This window comes from Trichomonas vaginalis, chromosome III (genome assembly GCF_026262505.1).
Source record: "Trichomonas vaginalis G3 chromosome III, whole genome shotgun sequence".
NCBI classification, from domain to species: domain Eukaryota; phylum Parabasalia; order Trichomonadida; family Trichomonadidae; genus Trichomonas; species Trichomonas vaginalis.
The window spans coordinates 485188-504179 of record NC_067205.1 but is presented as its reverse complement, the minus strand read 5'-3'; the positions used below and the strand labels follow the sequence as shown (position 1 = coordinate 504179).

The 18992-nt window shown below is 33.3% G+C and overlaps 11 protein-coding genes across 11 annotated transcripts, besides 4 other annotated features; 4 read left to right on the top strand and 7 right to left on the bottom strand.

The window, feature by feature from the left end:
* Positions 1-124: 124 nt before the first annotated feature.
* TVAGG3_0614580 (glycine-rich protein family) lies at positions 125-1306 on the top strand (the record flags this gene model as incomplete). Its single annotated transcript, XM_001321228.2, has 1 exon — positions 195-1178. One exon carries the CDS (start codon positions 195-197, stop codon positions 1176-1178), a length of 984 nt encoding a protein of 327 aa, XP_001321263.1.
* A 274-nt stretch (positions 1307-1580) lies between these two features.
* TVAGG3_0614570 (SRY (sex determining region Y)-box family) lies at positions 1581-2276 on the bottom strand (the record flags this gene model as incomplete). The annotated part of the gene is made up of 1 exon (XM_001321229.2): positions 1638-2276. The coding sequence occupies one exon, from the start codon at positions 2274-2276 to the stop codon at positions 1638-1640; it is 639 nt and encodes a 212-aa protein (XP_001321264.1).
* An 848-nt stretch (positions 2277-3124) lies between these two features.
* Positions 3125-4255, top strand: TVAGG3_0614560 (RNA polymerase II transcription regulator recruiting protein; the record flags this gene model as incomplete). Its single annotated transcript, XM_001321230.1, has 1 exon — positions 3211-4215. The coding sequence occupies one exon, from the start codon at positions 3211-3213 to the stop codon at positions 4213-4215; it is 1005 nt and encodes a 334-aa protein (XP_001321265.1).
* Positions 4256-4647: 392 nt separating this feature from the next.
* TVAGG3_0614550 (armadillo (ARM) repeat-containing protein family) lies at positions 4648-8982 on the top strand (the record flags this gene model as incomplete). Its single annotated transcript, XM_001321231.1, has 1 exon — positions 4648-8859. One exon carries the CDS (start codon positions 4648-4650, stop codon positions 8857-8859), a length of 4212 nt encoding a protein of 1403 aa, XP_001321266.1.
* A 223-nt stretch (positions 8983-9205) lies between these two features.
* Positions 9206-11993, top strand: TVAGG3_0614540 (RNA polymerase II transcription regulator recruiting protein; the record flags this gene model as incomplete). Its single annotated transcript, XM_001321232.2, has 1 exon — positions 10597-11508. The coding sequence occupies one exon, from the start codon at positions 10597-10599 to the stop codon at positions 11506-11508; it is 912 nt and encodes a 303-aa protein (XP_001321267.1).
* Positions 11994-12212: 219 nt separating this feature from the next.
* Positions 12213-12657, bottom strand: TVAGG3_0614530 (uncharacterized protein; the record flags this gene model as incomplete). The annotated part of the gene is made up of 1 exon (XM_001321233.1): positions 12243-12563. One exon carries the CDS (start codon positions 12561-12563, stop codon positions 12243-12245), a length of 321 nt encoding a protein of 106 aa, XP_001321268.1.
* Positions 12658-12721: 64 nt separating this feature from the next.
* On the bottom strand, positions 12722-13738 carry TVAGG3_0614520 (clathrin adaptor appendage domain family; the record flags this gene model as incomplete). Its single annotated transcript, XM_001321234.1, has 1 exon — positions 12830-13738. The coding sequence occupies one exon, from the start codon at positions 13736-13738 to the stop codon at positions 12830-12832; it is 909 nt and encodes a 302-aa protein (XP_001321269.1).
* Positions 13739-14084: 346 nt separating this feature from the next.
* Positions 14085-15123: a mobile genetic element.
* A 9-nt stretch (positions 15124-15132) lies between these two features.
* Positions 15133-15343: a mobile genetic element.
* A 3-nt stretch (positions 15344-15346) lies between these two features.
* Positions 15347-15859: a mobile genetic element.
* Positions 15860-18992: part of a mobile genetic element that runs on past the window's edge.
* Positions 16503-16739, bottom strand: TVAGG3_0614480 (uncharacterized protein; the record flags this gene model as incomplete). The annotated part of the gene is made up of 1 exon (XM_001321235.1): positions 16503-16739. One exon carries the CDS (start codon positions 16737-16739, stop codon positions 16503-16505), a length of 237 nt encoding a protein of 78 aa, XP_001321270.1.
* Positions 16788-17228, bottom strand: TVAGG3_0614470 (uncharacterized protein; the record flags this gene model as incomplete). Its single annotated transcript, XM_001321236.1, has 1 exon — positions 16788-17228. The coding sequence occupies one exon, from the start codon at positions 17226-17228 to the stop codon at positions 16788-16790; it is 441 nt and encodes a 146-aa protein (XP_001321271.1).
* On the bottom strand, positions 17259-17561 carry TVAGG3_0614460 (uncharacterized protein; the record flags this gene model as incomplete). Its single annotated transcript, XM_051240123.1, has 1 exon — positions 17259-17561. The coding sequence occupies one exon, from the start codon at positions 17559-17561 to the stop codon at positions 17259-17261; it is 303 nt and encodes a 100-aa protein (XP_051086710.1).
* TVAGG3_0614450 (uncharacterized protein) lies at positions 17854-18833 on the bottom strand (the record flags this gene model as incomplete). The annotated part of the gene is made up of 1 exon (XM_051240122.1): positions 17854-18833. A coding segment is annotated over one exon (980 nt), but the record flags the coding sequence as incomplete, so codon positions are not given.

Here is an 18992-nt window from a genome sequence, read left to right as displayed (position 1 = left end):
TTGAAAAATTCTGAAGTGATCGCCTACTAACCTTAAATTATGAATAAAATCATTCTCAAATATAATTAAATTATATTTTAAAATTAAAAATTTGAATGATAATTCAAAATTTCAGGTCCAATTTTAAAAAGTGAATCTTGGAATAGCTTTAATAAAATTTGTTGAACTAATAGCCTTTTATTCATTAGTATGAAATGTTGCACTACTTTAATTTTGGGGAATATTCTTTTTTAAATAGCAATTTCGTTGATTCGGACACTACTAAATTTAATGCAACTTCAGTAACCTTTTATTATCCATGTTCTGATAAGCAAAATTGTTCGGGATTTGAGATCAAACTCAATCCTGGACATTATTTATTTGAAGTCTTTGGAGCTCAGGGCTCTCAAGACAGTGAATCCCAAAAAGGAGGATTAGGCGGTTACGGGCGGGCAGAAGTCACTGCTCCAAAAACAATTCCTTTGTATCTCTTTGTAGGTTCCCAAGGTAAGTGGACGGATAGTGATGCGAGTGAAGCTTCATTCAATGGTGGGGGAAAAGGATACAAATCAGGCCCAGGGGGTGGTGCTACAGACTTTAGAATGTCAGAAAATGACCTCCATACTCGATTTTTGATTGCTGGCGGTGGAGGGGCCCAAGGAGTTGATTCCGATGTGTCAACTACTTCAGAAGGGAGTGTTACTATTACGGGTCCTCCTGATGAAATTGATGATCCTAGTGATGATCCTTTTCAAAAAAGGCTTCATGAAACAACAGCGAGATCAACTCAAGGCGGATCAGGAGGTGGGAAAAATGGAGAGAATGGAAGTAAATTAGATATCACAGGAGGAACCCAAGACTCTGGAGGTAATGGATATATAAATGGTTCATTCGGGAGTGGATGTATACTTCATGAAGTAGGGGCCCATGGAGGATCCGGAGGTGGACTCTTTGGAGGAGGGTGCGGGAAAGAAGGAGGAGTTTCTGGATCTGGTGGCTCTGGCTTTTTTTACTCCGATAATAGAACACCAGAAATATATGCAATTAAAAACATAAAGATTTCTAACGGAAATCTGTCAAGCGGCCAAAATCTTGGCGATGGATATGCAATCATAACTTTGCTTTCTTCGTTTTCAAAAAATTTTCGAAAAAGATTTAGCAATTCACATATAGCTATTATTGTAAACTTTTTATTTTGAAATTTTATCTAACGTTTGAGTTATAACATGATTTGCTTGAGGTAATCCACTATTTCACGTAACGTTATTACTATTCTTTCTGTAGTACACGTAAATTTGGATTGGTATAAAGGTTATATTATTTTGACCTACATATAATTTTCCTAAAATTTATTAAGTTTTTAGATTAATATTTTGGCTTTTTGATAAAACAAGAATTTGTTCCATTTTAGCATCGTATTTGAACTCAAATTTGAACATCATGAAGTCACATAATCAAATTTCTGCTCATTTCAATGGATAGTTTTGAAATGTGTTATTGCGATTTCTGATTACGGAACTTTGATCTCTATAAATGCGATTAATCCATCATTTCTCTTACTGCCAAGGTTCTTGTTAGGATGAAATGAAAAAGAAGATTTTTAATTTTATAATAATTTAATTAGCAATGACATAGTACTAAAAAGGACTTACAAATTCTCACTTTGACGGTGGATAGTGGGGTTGAAGATTAAAGAGTTGATTCTGTCCCAATTGCTGCATTCCTGGCATAGTCATAGACTGGATTGCAGGCATATTACCCATTGAAGCCATACCTGGCATCTGGAACATTTGCTGTCCATTTGGATCTGTTCCTTGCTGTGGGAATGACATTGGGAATCCCTGGTTAGCAGGTGGGAATGAATTCATATCTTGTGGGAAGGAACCACCCATTGGGAATGGCTGGAATCCTGCTGTGGAAGACTTTGTAAGCAATTCGTTAAGAGCACGTTTCCTACGAGCTTTACGATATGTGTAATCTGGATGCTCGCGCTTGAAGTCTTCTTGCATGGCAGCTGCTTTCTGCTTGTATTGGAGCTTGATATCATTTGGTACTTCTTTCCACATCTTTCCAAGAAGTCTTGAAACTTCTGTGTTAGAGAGGCTTGGGTTCTCTTGACGAACCTGAGATCTCATTGCCTGAGAGTACAATATGAAAGCATTTGGTGGGCGATGGGCATTATCGCCTTCGTCCATATCTTGTGCATCACCAGTATCTTGTTGCGGCATGGCCGGAGGCATGGGATTCATCGGCCACTGGTTTGCCGGTGCGCCGTACATTGCATTGGTGCCTTCCATAAAAATTGAAATGGAAAAAACCGCCTTGAGTTTTCAATTTTCCCCGCCATTTTGGACTTTGGCGGGGAAAATAAATATGCTTGTAATTCATAGAGGAATGCAATTTAACAAAAATCATTTGATTTGAATTGAATATTCAAAATTTTACTTTTGGCGGGCTTTTGCCATTTTAAGTCCACTTTAGACTTCCTCAATTTTTCAAAAATTGAATAATTACTTTATCGTATAAACTATTAGCTACTCGTATATTTATGTACTTTTTATCATAGAAAGTCAAAAAAACCTCTTTTGATTGAATGGAAAGGGACGTTGATTAAAGTCAAATCAATAAAACGTTCACCAAATTCATCTTAGAATAATTTGATTTTGTTTGAGTTGGAATTTTTTTATCGATTTGATTCTTTGAGGGAATTCTGATTCTACAACTCTTTTTCATATAACAAAATCTATAGAAAAACTGAACATCAACTCATTTCTTTGTTAAACTCGTTTCAATATTTGGTCTTTGATAAATCTTCGAAAAAACATTCTTTTCTTTTAATGGCAGCAAATTCATGACATAGGAGTTTTATTGCTGAGTTATGGTATTGATCTCATACGGTATATCGATAAAGCTTCTTATTATTGCAAGATTTTTTAATAAAAAAGCATCCTTCAATTTATGTGCAACCATAATATATATACTATATTGCCAAACTCTTCGTTCCTCTAATTATAAAAATGGAATCTGGATTTCAATCTCCATACTGTGAAAATATATTGACGAAATTGAGTTACATTTTCATTAAACATCATCGAGAATTTCAATGAGAAATGAGCATTTGTAAAGTGGAAAATCAATAAGAGGTGACCGTTTTTTTCAAATCACATAAGTAAACGGTCACCCAAAAATTGAATTAAAAGTGACGAAATTAAAATTCGATAAAGGCGCCAAATGAAACGATCTTCCCTCCAGTTGTCTTCTCATGCCCCTACTAGAGCTCGCACACGTGTCTCAATCAAGACCTCCCAGACTTCTTGGACAGAAGCTGAAGATAACTTACTTACAAAGCTGATGGATGAAGAACCTAACATTCCACCAGATGTATTAGCCATGAGCTTCCCAGAAAAGACACAACAACAGGTTATGGATCGCTGGAATAAAGTCTTGAATCCAGAGCTTATTAAGGGAAGCTGGACTTCCGAGGAAGACGAGATCATCACCAAATGGGTCCAAGAACATGGCCCTAGAAATTGGTCTTCCCTTGCTGCTACACTTCCTGGCCGTCTCGGAAAGCAATGCCGTGAAAGATGGGTTAATAACTTATCCCCCGATCTTAATCACCAACCATGGACAGAAGAAGAGGACAGAATTTTAATTGAGCATCAAAAGAAGTGGGGTAACAAATGGGCAAAAATTGCTACATTACTTCCAGGTCGTACTGATAACTCTGTAAAGAACAGATGGAACTCTTCATTAAAGAGGAAACTGGAAAGAATAGCTCTTGGCCAAGCCCCAGTACATAAACGTGGAAGGAAGCCAAAGAGAGCTTCTAATGCTCCAGATGTAGCTCCAACAACAGAATCGAAAGGAGAGATCAGTATTTCTGGCGCTCAAACGGAAATAGTTGTACTAGCTCCGGAAGAACCAGAGAAAGATGAGCCAAAGATAATCGAAAAGGAAGAAAAGAAAGAAAAGGTATCCCAATCAGAAATGCCAAAACCAGACTTAAGCAACGTAGAACTTTCACTTCCAAGCCCTGCTGGAATACAAACACCTTTACTTTTCTCACCATTTATGCAGATGTCACCGATACTTATGAAGGATAGTCCATTTTACCCACTTTGGTCACCAGGAAGTAACAGTGACATGAAAGGTGCTCTTCTCAAATCACCACTTCCATTCTCTCTCGATTCGAACGATGCTCTTAATCCAAAACCAACCGAATTCAAGATCTAAACTGTTTATAACCGCTTATTTTATGTAAATCTTAACTCTGTTTAACAATCTCTCTTTTTCTTCATTACTTTGAAGATATCGATTTTCTTCTTTTTGAATCTGGTTTCTTTGGAGCAAACCATGAGCAATTTTATTTCGCTTCAATCTGAAATTTACACATGAATCGGAAACATATTTCATAATGCAAGTGGCGTAATTAAAATCTGTCAAAAAAACTTAAGATTAGAAGTTGCTCACGAATCATACAACTCATTTATGATGTAGTGAGCTCATCGGTAAAAGAACTAGATCGAAATTAGAATCGATTACCTTTTTCTCTTTGATTTTAATAAGAAAAAATCGAAATATCAGTGAAATGCTACAAAATTATTTCTATCGTGGTATTACCGATTTTTGAGAAAGTGAAATTTTTTTTACAACTTTTTTTTTGACATGGAGTCCATTTATCAACTATGTGCACCTAATTTAAACATTAAAAATGCACAAAAAGTTGTAACGGATTTGAATAACTTACGAAATTCCGTAACTGCAAAGTATTATGAACAATTAGATGAAGAAAATAAAAATTATTTACTCGACTTTCTTGTGAAAGCTCTTCCTGAAATCTGGGAAATTGGATCATCTCAGATTAAGTTTGCTGCTGCAGCTGCTTATGGAGATTTATTTATTAGATTAGCTCCATTTGAATACAAAACATTAACTGAACGTGTTATAAGGGAAATTTCCTTCCTCACATCAGGCCTTGTTCTTCAACTATCCGGCGTTTGCTTCCTTTCTAAGTTTTATAGTTCAGTCGATTTTGGCGAAATTCTTAATAGTACACCATTTATGCACTTGTTTAAGTTCGAAGATACAGATAGAATACCAAACTTAGTCAAATACATGAAAAAGCTTCCAATTGTATTTTTACAAAATCTTGCAGAATATTTTGTTCAATTATTTACATTTACACCATCAAATAGGCATTATGCTGCGGCAATATCTATACTTACTGAAGAGGAGCCAGAAGAATTCATTAATATCATAAAAGATGAAACTCCACCACAATATATCGGTCAATTCTTTTCAAACAAGGCTCCAACATTTCCACATAGCCTTCTTGACGAATACAAAACTCAATTAATGGAAATTATTACAAATCCCGAATCTACAAATTTAGATTACGAAATGTCATGTGTAACCTTAAGTCTTTTCATACGCAGTGAACAACTCAATCTAGATGACATAGAAAAGCTAATTACCCGCGAAATGGTCCAAAATTCGAAAGTAATTTCATCATTATTAAAATTACCAATTAAACCAGAAATAATTCGCGAGTTATTTACTTTCACACCAAGTATTCCTCAAGAAAAGCCTGAAGAAGAAGTCGAAGCATCACCTTTACTCGGCCAAGTTGAAGAAAAACAAGTTTCAGCACAAAATCCACATGAAGTAAACTTAGATTTCGGAAAATTCGAATGTCCAAAGAATTTAATTGTTCCATTAATGGAGTATTTCTCAGCAAATCTCATCTTTACACCAGAATTAGTTTCATTAGTTGGAAATACTCTCGATGACAATGATCCAAACTACAGTGATGCATTAAGAACACTTGGAGATGTTGCCAGAAAGCTTCCTTCAGAAGAACTGAATCGTTTGCTCTTCAAAGCCTTTTCAATTGTTTCAAACAACTGGATTCACTCACTTTGGACATTGAAACTGATTGGCCAACTCGATTTCACGAGAATGTCAAAGGACATGACAGAAAAAGCCTTCAAAATCATTGAAGACGCTGTTATGTCACAAACTGACAAACTTCACATAACCGGCTGCCAAACGGTTTTGAAAATTAAGAACACATTGCCTTTCGACCAATTTAAGATTTTCATTGACAAGTTCATAAGAAAACTTGACATTTTCAATGAATTCGATTTCGAGAGGCGTGTTTCATTTTTGGCAAAAACATTTTACGTAATGACAGGCGGCTGGACATTATCTTTCATGCACATTGCAACGATGGTTAGTGAAGCGATGAGTATATTCAATTTCAGTCCAAAGGTTTTAGAAGGAATTTTCTATATCCTTGCTGTTTTCTCGAGCAACATGAAGAATATCGAGAACACGATGTATTTCACTAGATACGCGTTAGGTGTCATTGTTTCACAATACGAACAATTCACAGGCTACAAAATGGAATTTCCTTTGACAAGTCCTCTTTCTAAGGCAATTATAAAGAATGACATTCCGCTAAGGAAAGTTGACAGTGATATTACACAGCACCCAGAACATGGACACAGACAAGTTATGTCTACTTCTCTGACAGCTCTTATTTTCTTGTCAAAAGTGCAATGGGGTGAAATGCCTGTAGATAAAAGTGACTTGGTACTTTTGACGAATTTTGCCACTATTTTATGTCCACTTTTCACTGATGAGTGCATTAGATTGGCAACTGTTTTACTTGATAACCAGTCCGCCGACAAAATTGCATTCGAAGAGTTCATAAAAGAGTGCATAAAATACGTGAGAACAAAGCGTCAGAAACTTGGAATTATTACTGTCATTGAAATGGCTTCTAAACGATTGGAAATGAATCTCGATGACTTTGTCGAAGTCGATGATATCGCAAGAGATATCAGGAAGTTCATTTTGGCCATGAAAGATTTGGATTTCGTCACAATAAGAACTGTCAGAAATTTCCTCAAAAAATACGATTATTTGATCAGTGATTTGCAAGCTGAAAAAATCTGTATAGAAAACGAAAGATATCTCATTAGAACGCAATTGGAAAATAATAATGATACACCTGTAAACATGCCAATTATCAATGAGCATCCCGAAGCTTTGGATACAGTTAAAAGAGCTCAAATCGATGTAGAAGAAAGCGAAGACATGTCAATTGACGAAAGCCAAGATTTCGCTTTTGACGAAAAAGAATTCAATTCTTTGACAATTCCTGACAGTTCTGATGTCAGAAAATACCTTCCAACATTGACACCGTTTATAGCTCTTAAACTAGAAATCCCTGATTATGTTCTTTCTCTTCCAATTATTGTCCACACTTGTAATTATTCAAGAGCTTTGTTACCGAATAATTTACTTGAAAAATTCCTTGAATTCGCTTTGAGAAAGAAAGATGGAAGAGCTGTTTTGGCTGTCCTCAGAGTGATGACATTCAACAAGTACTATTACCCTGTTGAAAAGCTTTTAACTAACAAGATCTTCGAGAACAGCAGATATTTGTACATGATTTTGGCCATTTTATCAATGAAATACCAAACAATCAATAGTTTGCCTGATTTCGCTCTTGATTACATCAAAAGCATCACTTCTGATGATTTCGTTGAGTTCGTAATCAATTCAACGAGATCAACAAGAAGGAATGCCACTGCATTAATCAAGTTTGATCCTCAATATTTCAACAGTAAACTAGAACCAATTGAAAAATGGTCATCAACACAACTCAAAAATCTGTTTTGGATTTTCCCATTGATGAAATCGAAGGTCACAGCAATAATCCGCCATATTTTGGACATTACAAGGAACTCTAGAAAGAAGAGACCAATAGCACTCCATCTCTTGGCAGCATGTCTAAACGACAGGAAAGAAAAAGCTCTAATTAAAACTGCTCATGCTGAAATTCGTCACTTTTTGTTGGATGAAAAACCAGAATTTGACAACACTTGCCAAGTTTGGATTCTTGCATTGGTTTCCATTGTCTGCCATCGTGTTCAAGGTGATGAAAGCGGTGCTGATGACTTCATAAAGATGTCAAATGCCGTTGGAAATCAATCAACATTTGGTGGATTACTTTTATTAGAAATTAACGGACAAAATTTGACAAATGTGAAATTCATTTCACAACTCTTGTATTATTCACAGAACTCGATGTATTTGCATGTTCTCCAATACCTCAGAAGAACTACTGAAGGAAATGCCATCACATTACCTCAAAACTTGATTGATTACATCATGAAAGCAAAGAAGAATTTGTCGTTTATGGAAGCAAAAGAATTATCACTTTTATTGATTCAACATTTATCAAAGAAACCAACGAGAGAAGCTACTGTTGAACTATTCAATCAGTTTGTTGCAATGGCCACCACTACTCCTCAATCGTGTTATTCCACTTTGTATGTTCCATTCTTTAAGAGTTGTTTGAGTTTGTTCAGATCGAGTTTCCCTGAAAACAAAAAGATTTTGGATCTTATACAGCCATGTTTCGATTTACAGTATGTTCCTTTACCTGTTGTAGATCTTTGCTTCTCTGTTTGCCAGAAGATTAAAGATGTCGAGCAAGGTTTGTGTCTCTTCCCTCCTTATTTGAGGCAATTCACTTCTTCCATTACATATAACGTTGCTGAACAAGCAGCTCTTTTCTCATTGAAACACGTGAAGTCTGAATCACCTGATGTATCTGTTTGGGTGCCTATTTGCAAGAGATTCTTTGACTCTTTCTATGCAGCTGTTTCGATATTGAAGAGACAGAAATCTACTGTTGATATTTTGTCTTCTTGCTTCAAAAATTCAGGAAAGAAATCTCTTGAAATGGTTTTAGATGCAAAGAAGAGACCATTTTCTATCTTCTACGCTGTACTTGACCAGAGTGATGCAACACCAAAAGAACTTGATAACTTCATCAATGAAATGATCAAGGATCTTCATTAATCTTCTCCTATGCGTTTTATTCTATAATATATTTTGTTTTGATTTCGGTTAATAAAATATTGAATACATTTTTAAAGTTTCATTTTATTTACGAATATGATTTTGATTTAAATATAAAATTATCACCATACTTAACAGATAAATAGTCTTATAAATGTTTTTCATTTCGTATTAATCCTAAGGTTCAAATATCATTATTTTATGTCGAAGTTTTCATTTTGAGTTTCTTTGAAAAATTTGGCAAATTTGCCAATATCGATTTCTAATTGCCTGATGCATTATTAACAAATTTGCCAAATGGAGAAATTGAATTTATGGCAGAAAATTTTTCAAATAAGATTTTTTGGGAATGGTGAGAGTTGCAGCTCTCACAGCAGAAAACATTTTCTCAAGAATCGTACTAGGATTGATTTTTATAGGTGTTCAAGTATTCATCAATATTTGCTTTTTCATTCCACTTTATCAAAAATCAGAAGAAACAAAGCATGTTTTTAAAATAATATTTCCGATTTGGGTTATCTTATCAGTTCTTTGGCTTTGGTCTTATATTGTTAGTTCATGGATTGATGCTGGCTCAGTTGAAAGTGCTTTACTAGATTTTGGAATCAAGAAAGAAACTCTTCCGTATCTACCACCAGAATTTGATGACTTCGAGCGATGTCTTAAATGTAATTTGCCAAAACCAGAACGTACTCATCATTGTCGAATTTGTAACCAATGCTATTTTAGATTTGATCATCATTGTTCTCTGATAGGAAACTGTATTGCATTATACAATATGAAAGCTTTTATGCTATTTTGTTTTTATTCAAGTTTATTATTATTGAATTTGGGAGTTTACCTATTTATAGCAGCGAAAATGCTCAAATTAATAGAGCAAAAGGCAGCTGCTATGTTATTTATGATAGATTTACTTTTTATCATATTCATATTTTTATTTGCCTGCTCTTACGTTCCAATGGTGTGTTTAAATGTTACAACTTTGGAACAGATAGGAGGAATTGATACAACTCGTTTCGATAACGGGAAAAGGCATAATTTTGAAGAGATATTCGGAAAGAACATATTATTTTGGGTTTTACCGACAAGACCATCAATATCTGGATTTACATGGTCTGGTAGATCTGATATTGATGAAATGTTTCAAGATAATTAATAAAAAAATTCTGTTTGTAGTTTTCTATCAACAAAAAGATTATTTAACCACTTAAATCCGTAATCAAATACTTTATTCGAAGGTTATTCAGCATAATCATTCGAATATTAGCAGAAAAATGTTTGATCAAATTAAAGGTTACGAATTATAGCTAATTAAGAAGATTATTACATTCAGTATTCCATATAACTGAGGGTATAACAATGTTGTTTGTTCTTTCTTTACAATTGATCAATTTTGATTTTCAAAAGCGTGATGATTAAATTTCATACGCTAACATTGTGTCACTAATCGATAAGTCCCTAACGAACGAAAATTAAAACCTCCTATATAACATTTTCGAAATCTGTTAGAAATCGTAAATCACAAAAGTGACAACAACAAAATTAAAATGTAAATACTAATTGTTTCAATAGCGTTATAATTTAAACGATAAGAATTTTTTGAATTCCATTTTCCCGCCATAAATTTCTGAGGATACAAAATTAACTCATGGAATATGCACGGCTAAATAATATTAGTTGCGAAATGGAGGGTAAATTTCCTCTCAATTTTTTTTAGAAGTTTGTTGTTAATTTAATATGGCGCATGTTCATTTCGAGTCCAGTTTAGCACCATTTACAGAAAAACCACTCTTCGAATATAGTATTCCTCTAATAGATCGTCAGGTGCCAGGAATTAACATTGAAGCCCGAAATGACTTGATCGCTATTATGAAAGATTACATTCAGAAAAGGATTACATATGATACAGCACGCGATAGGTTTATAAAAATAACAGGAAGCTCAACTGCAATTGATAAAATTCGTGATGTAATTGAAATTCCAGATCAACCAATAAAGAGCCAAGAACTTCCAGATGATCCTGACGGAAAGAATCGCCGTAAAATGCAGAAATGGTCAACCTATGAAGATAATCGATTACTTGCAGCTATTTATCGATTCGGAATTGATAATTGGGCCCTCATTTCAAAATTTGTCGGTAATAATCGCAGTCGTGCACAGTGTACTCAACGTTGGACACGTTGCTTGAATCCAAGAATTTGTAAAGAAACTTGGGAACAGAATGAAGATCAATTACTTCTTAACTTAGTTGCCCGCTTTGGAGATCATTCATGGACAAAGATAGCAGAATTTATGGGTAATCGCTCAGATGTTCAATGCCGTTACCGTTATTCTCAGATAAGTAAAGAAAATTCACCAAACCAGGAATCATATCACGTTGCATTCCCATCAATGATGCAAAATCGTGCTATGGATTCTGGCGCCCTTCAATTGCAGCAGCCAAAGATTGCAAATATGCAGTTCCAGCACAGATACTCTATGCCTGTTATTCAGGTTATTCATACATACGTTTATCAGCAACCTCAAGTACAAGGTCAGGTTATGGTTCCCATGAACGATCAACAAGGTATGGCATTAAATGCTGTCGAGCAGCCCAAATCGAACGAGTTGGATAACTTCCTTATAAACTTCCAACAACAAGGCAACTAGTTTAATAAACCTAAATTGTAATTTTTTAGATTTCAAATCATTACAAATTTTTTTGATAAATATAATAGTACTTAATAGATAAACAATAAGCTTCCGATATGGCAGTATTGGGTTATCAATTTTGTAAAGATAAGATATTCAAATCCAAATTGTTGGCAGAAATTTGTGATACTTCTGAAATATTTTCAATTTGATTTTCGGTTGGAACCTAATTTCCGAGTTATTTCGTGATTCTTGTACAATCAAACAAGAAATCGGCTCAGATTTGGAATACCGAAACACCGTCAGCAATTTAAGAAATTTGGATCATATTTCGTATTAACTGTTGAGAATATATTGTCAGCATTATTTATCTTTATAATGGCGACCTGTTTTTAGTTCCAGTCGATTCTAGATCTATGATGTTGATTGGGCTCTCCTATTTTATACCTATCTCTTCATTATATTATTCACTCAAATGACAAAATCTAAATGTATACAAAAATAACTGCTTTAATTATCATTTTTGTCAGATGTGTGATGTAGTTACCTATAATTGTCAAACTTTTTACAAAAAAAATATCCCAAAATATTACAGAGTAAACGTTTGTTAACAAAACTCATTGTATAATATTACTTCTAAAATATATATGTAATAGCAATTGTGTATTCCTTATATCATATTATAATTCTAGATATATAAATTTCCAAGTGGTTATAATTTTCAAAAAGAAAGTAATAGTTTACAAACAAAATTAGAGCTTTTGTGGACATTCACGTAGAAGCCTATCAAGCTCTTGCTGATATAGTTTTTCAGCATCACTAATACGTTGATCTTCCATATTGCAAATCTGTTCCCAGTGTTTAACTTCTAATTGATGTTCTTCGTCAGAAGGCAATTCTCTTTCTTCAACTTCTTGGTTAGGCGAATAACAATTTATAAAATCTGCGATTTCAAATGGTGTGAGAGGTTTATCTGGTAGATTTTGAGCTGTTGTCATATTAACTGTACATTTAATTTCGACTGTTCCTGCAATTTTTGGAATCTGTCGTATTTGATCATAATTCCCTTTCATATATAAAATTGCAACCGTTATTTTAATTTCCCTAAATGAAATATTAATCTATTATCAACTCATAGGATAGCGCAATTTTGCAACCAAAAACTGGCCCAAACTCATTATTTGGCAAAATTTCAAATAAAAATTTGATCAAAAATAAGAAAAATCAATGGATAATATAGTAAAAGATATTTAATTCTAAAAATCTATAATAGTTAATAACATTAAAGGTTACAAATCACTATAATTTTTTTGATAATCTGTAAGAGTAAAAAACAAATTTAATTATCAAGGTTGCAGTATGTGTTAACTGCATGTGTGAACATCTCTGCAACTTCTGGGTCGCAAGATCTAACTTGGAATTTAATATTTCCATTTCTTTCCTGGAACATTCTTATTAGAGTTCCGCATGATGTATTATTGACTTCTACATCCAATGCAGCAAAGTATGTTCCATTTTCGAGTTTCATTACTGATCCTGGTCCAGAAGAAGCAGAATTTAGCAATCCTGCAATATTTGGCGCAGAATGATTTGGAGATGGGATATCAATCTGTGAGTTATATTTGGAATTGCTGATCAGATTCCATTTCTTGATGAAAGTATCGAAGTCCATTTTCATGATTGTTGAAAAGTCACCGATTGATATAGGTAATGTGAGATATTCACTAAGGTTATCTCCTTCAAAATTAACTCTGATTTTAGAGAAAAGTGGCTTAACCATGAGTAAAGCGAACTCTATTTTCTGCTCTTCACCTGCCTGAACAGAGCGGTTTGTCTTTTGAGAGAAAACTTTTATCTCAGGTATGTCTTCAAAGTTGACCTGTAGATTATTAATGGGATTGGAAGATTTGTTTTTGATATAAAATGTTATCATGGAATACTTACCATTAATTCTTGTATCATAACTAATTTCAACATCAGAGTTTTGGAAAATTATGATTTTCATCTGATCAGTGATTCCAATTGATTCTACTTCGTTCATGAAGAGTTTAAGAACCCTTAGCATTGCTGCCTTTGTTGCTGGTTCTGCTAAAATTTGATTATTTGAAAGTTTTTCAATGACCATCTTATAATTTTCAATATTGTCATGTGCAAATTGACTTGAATTGGACTCTAACTGTGCAAAAACAAAGTCCTTATATTCTGAACAAGTTAAGTTGCATTCTTCAGCTACAATTTTTTCGCCCATGACTTTGAATAAAAGTGACTTTTTTGCACAGAAAAACAACCGATAAATTTTTCGATGAAACATGAAAAATATTGATATAACATTAATAGCGATTATATGAATGTAAAAGCATTTTATTCAATAATTTTGAGAATAAACTTCAATTAGCGACCATATAGAATTTGTTAAAATCAGAATAATTTGCTGATTAATTCTAAAATTAAATTGAATGCGTTTTTCAAGATCTCAAAACTCAGCAGACAGATTCGAAAAAAATATCATCCATTTGTTTTAGAATCATCTAATGACCATATCCACAAAATTAGAAGCAAATCGGAATTGGGAATCTTAGTTTTACAACCTTTAAGGGTGCACCCGAATGTACGTTTATTTGAGAGGAGGAGGATTACCCTCTCAATTTTGAGGGATTCGTTAGTTTATTTTCTCGATGAATATGCAATAAAATTTGATTTTTACCTTATCAATATACTTCATATAATATACACATGTTCATGTAAAAACTTTTTTCCAAAATCCTCAGGAATTAAGAGATTTTTGAATTTTAAGAATTTTTTTCGAATTTTTTCGAAAAAAAAATATTTTCAGAACAGCCTTAACGGCTAAGATTTAGGAACAATGTTAAGTATCAAAAAGAAAGGAGGTATGATATAGACAACATATATCGTTGAAGGTTGAAAAAATCTCTAATATTTGAGCCCAAAATTTCAAATTTTAATTTTTTGAAAAAAGAGGCCACCCGTATGTACGTTTATTTGAGAGGAGGATTATATTTTTGAAAGGGTGAAACATTATGAATATGTTAATTATATAATAATATGTATTATTATAAAAAAGAAAAAATAAAGCACGTTAAAATTTTTCTTTCTTGATTTTTTACAAAATCTACTTAGAATTATGCAAAATATGACTAAATAATTATAAATTTCAAGTTAAATTTTAATTTTGATAAATAATTTAAATTTCAAAATATCAAGTTCAGTTCGACTATGTATGTAGTAATTCCTCAATAAAGTGCCAAAACCCTATTAAAATATATGAACATTTTCAACATTTTAATGTTTTTATTTAAAGATTTGATGGAATATGAGCTTCAAACAATTATTATGTAAATAAAAATAATTAAATATATGTATTTATTCGTATTACAACCGTAGTAAGTCGATTCTTCCTTTCTTCTACTGAGTTTTGAATTTGATTTCGAATTGTAAAGAGATTCAAAGGGAAAATACTAGCGGATAAAAACTACCTCCATGAAAGGGTCATAATGGACTCAAGTTGTATTTTTTGATATTTTTTGCTTTTCGAGCCTAAAATAGGTAGCCAAGATAATGCCTAAAAATAAGGTTCTAAATTCTGAAGTTTACATGATCCTCTCGTGTGCACCCTTAATTCAAGAGTAGGTGACAAAAGTGCATACTCTTAAATTAACCTTAAATGTTGATTTTTCGATATTTTCGGTATTAACCTTATTGTAAATTTTTCCGGTGATAAATTTATCACACTGAGGTTATTTTTCCGGTGAGATTTTTAACCTTGATTTAATGAAATTAATATATATAAATTTTATTATTTTTAATTTCGAATGAGTATAATAAAATATTTTTTTATATCGTCATAACTCTCATCACTGTTGTGATTCCAAATGCGATTATTAAGGTTCAAGTCGCTAATGTTTTGAATGAAGATAGAGCAGTAAGAATTCTTACAAGGGCAGGTAATCAGATTGTTGAGCAAAGAGCTTCAAAACACGATGAATGTTTGAAATTAATTCAACACATTTTGGAAATTGTCGAAAGCCGAAGGATTGAACCTAATGTCCTTATTCCATCTTTGAAGGCAATATTAAATTTGGCACAAAGAAGTTTAAAGGAAGAGTAAGCAAGATTAGATAATTTGGACTTTTTTAAAAATTAATGAATAAACAGTATATTTTTGAAGTGTAAGCTTATTTACCTGAAGCTATATTACTTAATATAACATTCAAAGTATTATTGCTATTTATTGGAGAACAAATTTATGTAATTTTCACATGAAAATTGATAAATTTGTATTTCCTTATGATAATCAATTTTTGTATTTGTAGAGAGTCTCCCTGCATGATATCAAGACTTGGCTATAAGTAGTTAGTATGGGTTAGTTGGGTACTGTGGCACTGCGCACCTACTTACCCATTATATGTGAATTTGACACTTTACGAAACCGCTAACGTATATTTTACAACACAAACGACAACACTAACTTAACCTTAAATATTTACAAAGCTGCCAACCACTTCACCCCACTAACGAACTCACTAATGAAAAAATAAACGTTCTCATAAATTTTCTTCTATATCTTCATCGTCAATGTTAACTCTATTGTAGTCATACTTGAAGTCATAAAGTTTCTCAAGTTTTGAAATGCATAGTCTTGTTAACTTACCTTCATCATCATAAGTTTTTATAAAACTACCATGACAATCTTTATACACAGTCAATGAAAAGTCAACTGGTCTAGGATGAAGTGTAAAGAACATGTTATGCTCAGGAAGGAAGAATAAATGTTTAAATGTATGTTTGTTATACTGTGGAATTCGAATGAGTTGCTTTTGTTCTGTCATTTACATCCAAATAAAAATTTTCAGTAAAAATAAAAAATAAACTTAAAAATTAATGATATCACCACTCCCACACGTATGAAACATAGCGCAAAAATAAATTTAGGTGAAGCGGTGAGATCTCACCTCTTTTTTCACCTGTTTTTTCACCCTATTGAATTCATTACTTTATAACTCTCTTCCTTTCTCCAACTCTTCTAACTTCTTCCTAAGTTCAGCAATGTTGTCCTCATGAAGTTTAATCTTCCTTAATATACCTTCTTTATCTAATGGTTGCTTTATCTTTCTAAACTGAACTCTACCATCCTTCATAGTATGAATGTAAAAACCTTCCGGAATAGTTCCTGATTTAATGTATTCTACCAAAAACTTTTGTTTCATTGCTTCAGTGACTTTATTTGTCATTTCAATCAAATAAAAATTTTAATATTAAATAAAAATAACGTTATTTTTTCAGTAAGGAAACGCAGGAGTTTTACGATTTATTTGAGGAGTAGGTTCTGGTTTAAATGTTGGAGTCGGTTTAGGAGTTGACTTTTGAACAGGAGTTTGTACTTCCATAGGTTCAGGAGTCATTGAAGGTTTTGCTTGTGAAGGTGTCGGAGTTTGTTTAACTTCAGCTACTTCAGTATTATTTACAACATTTGCTTTATTTCTTTTCAACATCATAACTGCTCCTGCTGTAGCTAGCAAACCTAGTGGGAGACCATATCTTATATAAGGACTTGACCAAATGCTATTTTTGACAGGAGCTGGTGGAACACCTAACCTTGGTGAAACTGCTCTTTGCCATTGTGCAGCTCGTAAGAAATATTCAATAGGTGCTCCATAATCGTTTGGTAAAGTTTGTTTCATAGATGGTGAAGGTTCACGAGAGCTTGATGAAGAACTCATTTATAAGCTTTAAAAATAAACGTTCATCCTTTATTCCTCACTGTCGTCCGTAGCTAAGTTATAGTCATCTAATCTTATTATGGGGATTCCATTAGCACGCACCTGAATGGCAAAGCAACAATCCCTCATAAATCCAATAAGTGGCTTTGGTACATTTTCAGTTGCTAGTTCAATAGGTCCTTTAACAGACAATTTGTATGTTATTGGAGCAGTAGATGTTTGACCTTGCTGGAAGCAAAAGTCCACTTCTGTTGGAAAACCACATAAGAAATGTGTGTTGTCATAACTATCCCATTTATGTTCCACACTACCATCATCCACCAATGACCTCATAACATCTTCATTAAATCCTATCATATCATTGTTTGTATTGCAAGCGTTCGCAACCATTTCATAAAATACAGGTCCATATGATTTTTCAGGTTCTGCAGGCATATTTCCATAAGCTCCCATGGAAAGCTGAAGATATTTAAACTTAGGGTTCTCAAAATTAACATAATAGTTGTCTTTCTTTCTAAATAGTGCCCAAATACTTTTAACATTAATAGGCGTATAAGCTGCTGTAAATGTTGCACTTGAACTATCTGTATTCTTTGAGAATGAACCGTCCATAGGAATCCAATCCATAACTTTAACAGGAAAACATAAAGCCTCGTTTGTATAATGTTCTACAAGTTCTGTATAAATGTTAGGGTCTAAAGAGAATGACTTTGGATGAATGAAACATTCATTAAAATCCATCTTTGTTCGAAATAGTTGCTGGGTTACAGTTGTAATAGTAACTGTTCCACTAGCTTCTACTGCCTTCGTTATCATAGTGAATGGTTCATTCCATGGAACAAATTTATTTGTCGGTGGATTTGAATCTGAAGCAAATGCAACTTTAAGAGTTGGATTGAAAGCAATGATATCATTTACAGATATAGATGTGCATTGTAAGGCGTCGCTACTGAACTTTACTTTAAGCTGAATGTTTCCTGCAAAAGCTGGAATAAATCGAATAGCTTCTAATGGAAGGAATCTTCTAACAGGAATTCTTAAACGAAGCTTAAAATCAAATGATTTTCCTGCTGTAATTGGACCACTAACAATTTGTCCTGTTCTGCATGTTCCCGAATGACTCCATACATCTTCATGTCGAGTCTTTGAGAAAACATCTACTTTCTTTATTTGTTCGGTAGTTTGTGAGTTTGAAGTTATATATGCTTCTTCTCTTGCGTTGTCTTGAGAATATACGATACGACCATTTGCAAGGATTTGATATCCAGCAACTGCATAGAAAGCGTCATCGAAACCAATCCAAAATCCTGGTGGGTTTGTTTTATTGGAACCTGAACCAATTTCTTTATCTACAATAAATTGACCTTCCATTTTATACGTAATGAATGTATTGTAAAGGTCCAACATATTTTCACCAGGAGGTGAGAGATTGAATGTTACCCATGTGTTATCTTTAGCAGTTCCAGGTTGTGATGGAATCTTTGCGTCAGAATATTTTCTATTAGTGTCACCAATTTGAACTGCATTGTCTATGATATCGAAATATGAGCGAATCTGATGAATATGCTCTGCTGGAGTAAATTCGTTTAACTGTTCGTTCTGCATGTATTTACTTCGGATAAAAATATCTATTTACTTCATTATTCTCACTCTTCTTCTTGGCATTCGTGGTGGAAGTTGTTTCTTGACATTTTCAATGAACTGTACATTCTCTTTTGTCTCAACTTCTTTCACTGGCGGGTCAGGGTTCTTTGACTCGGTTTG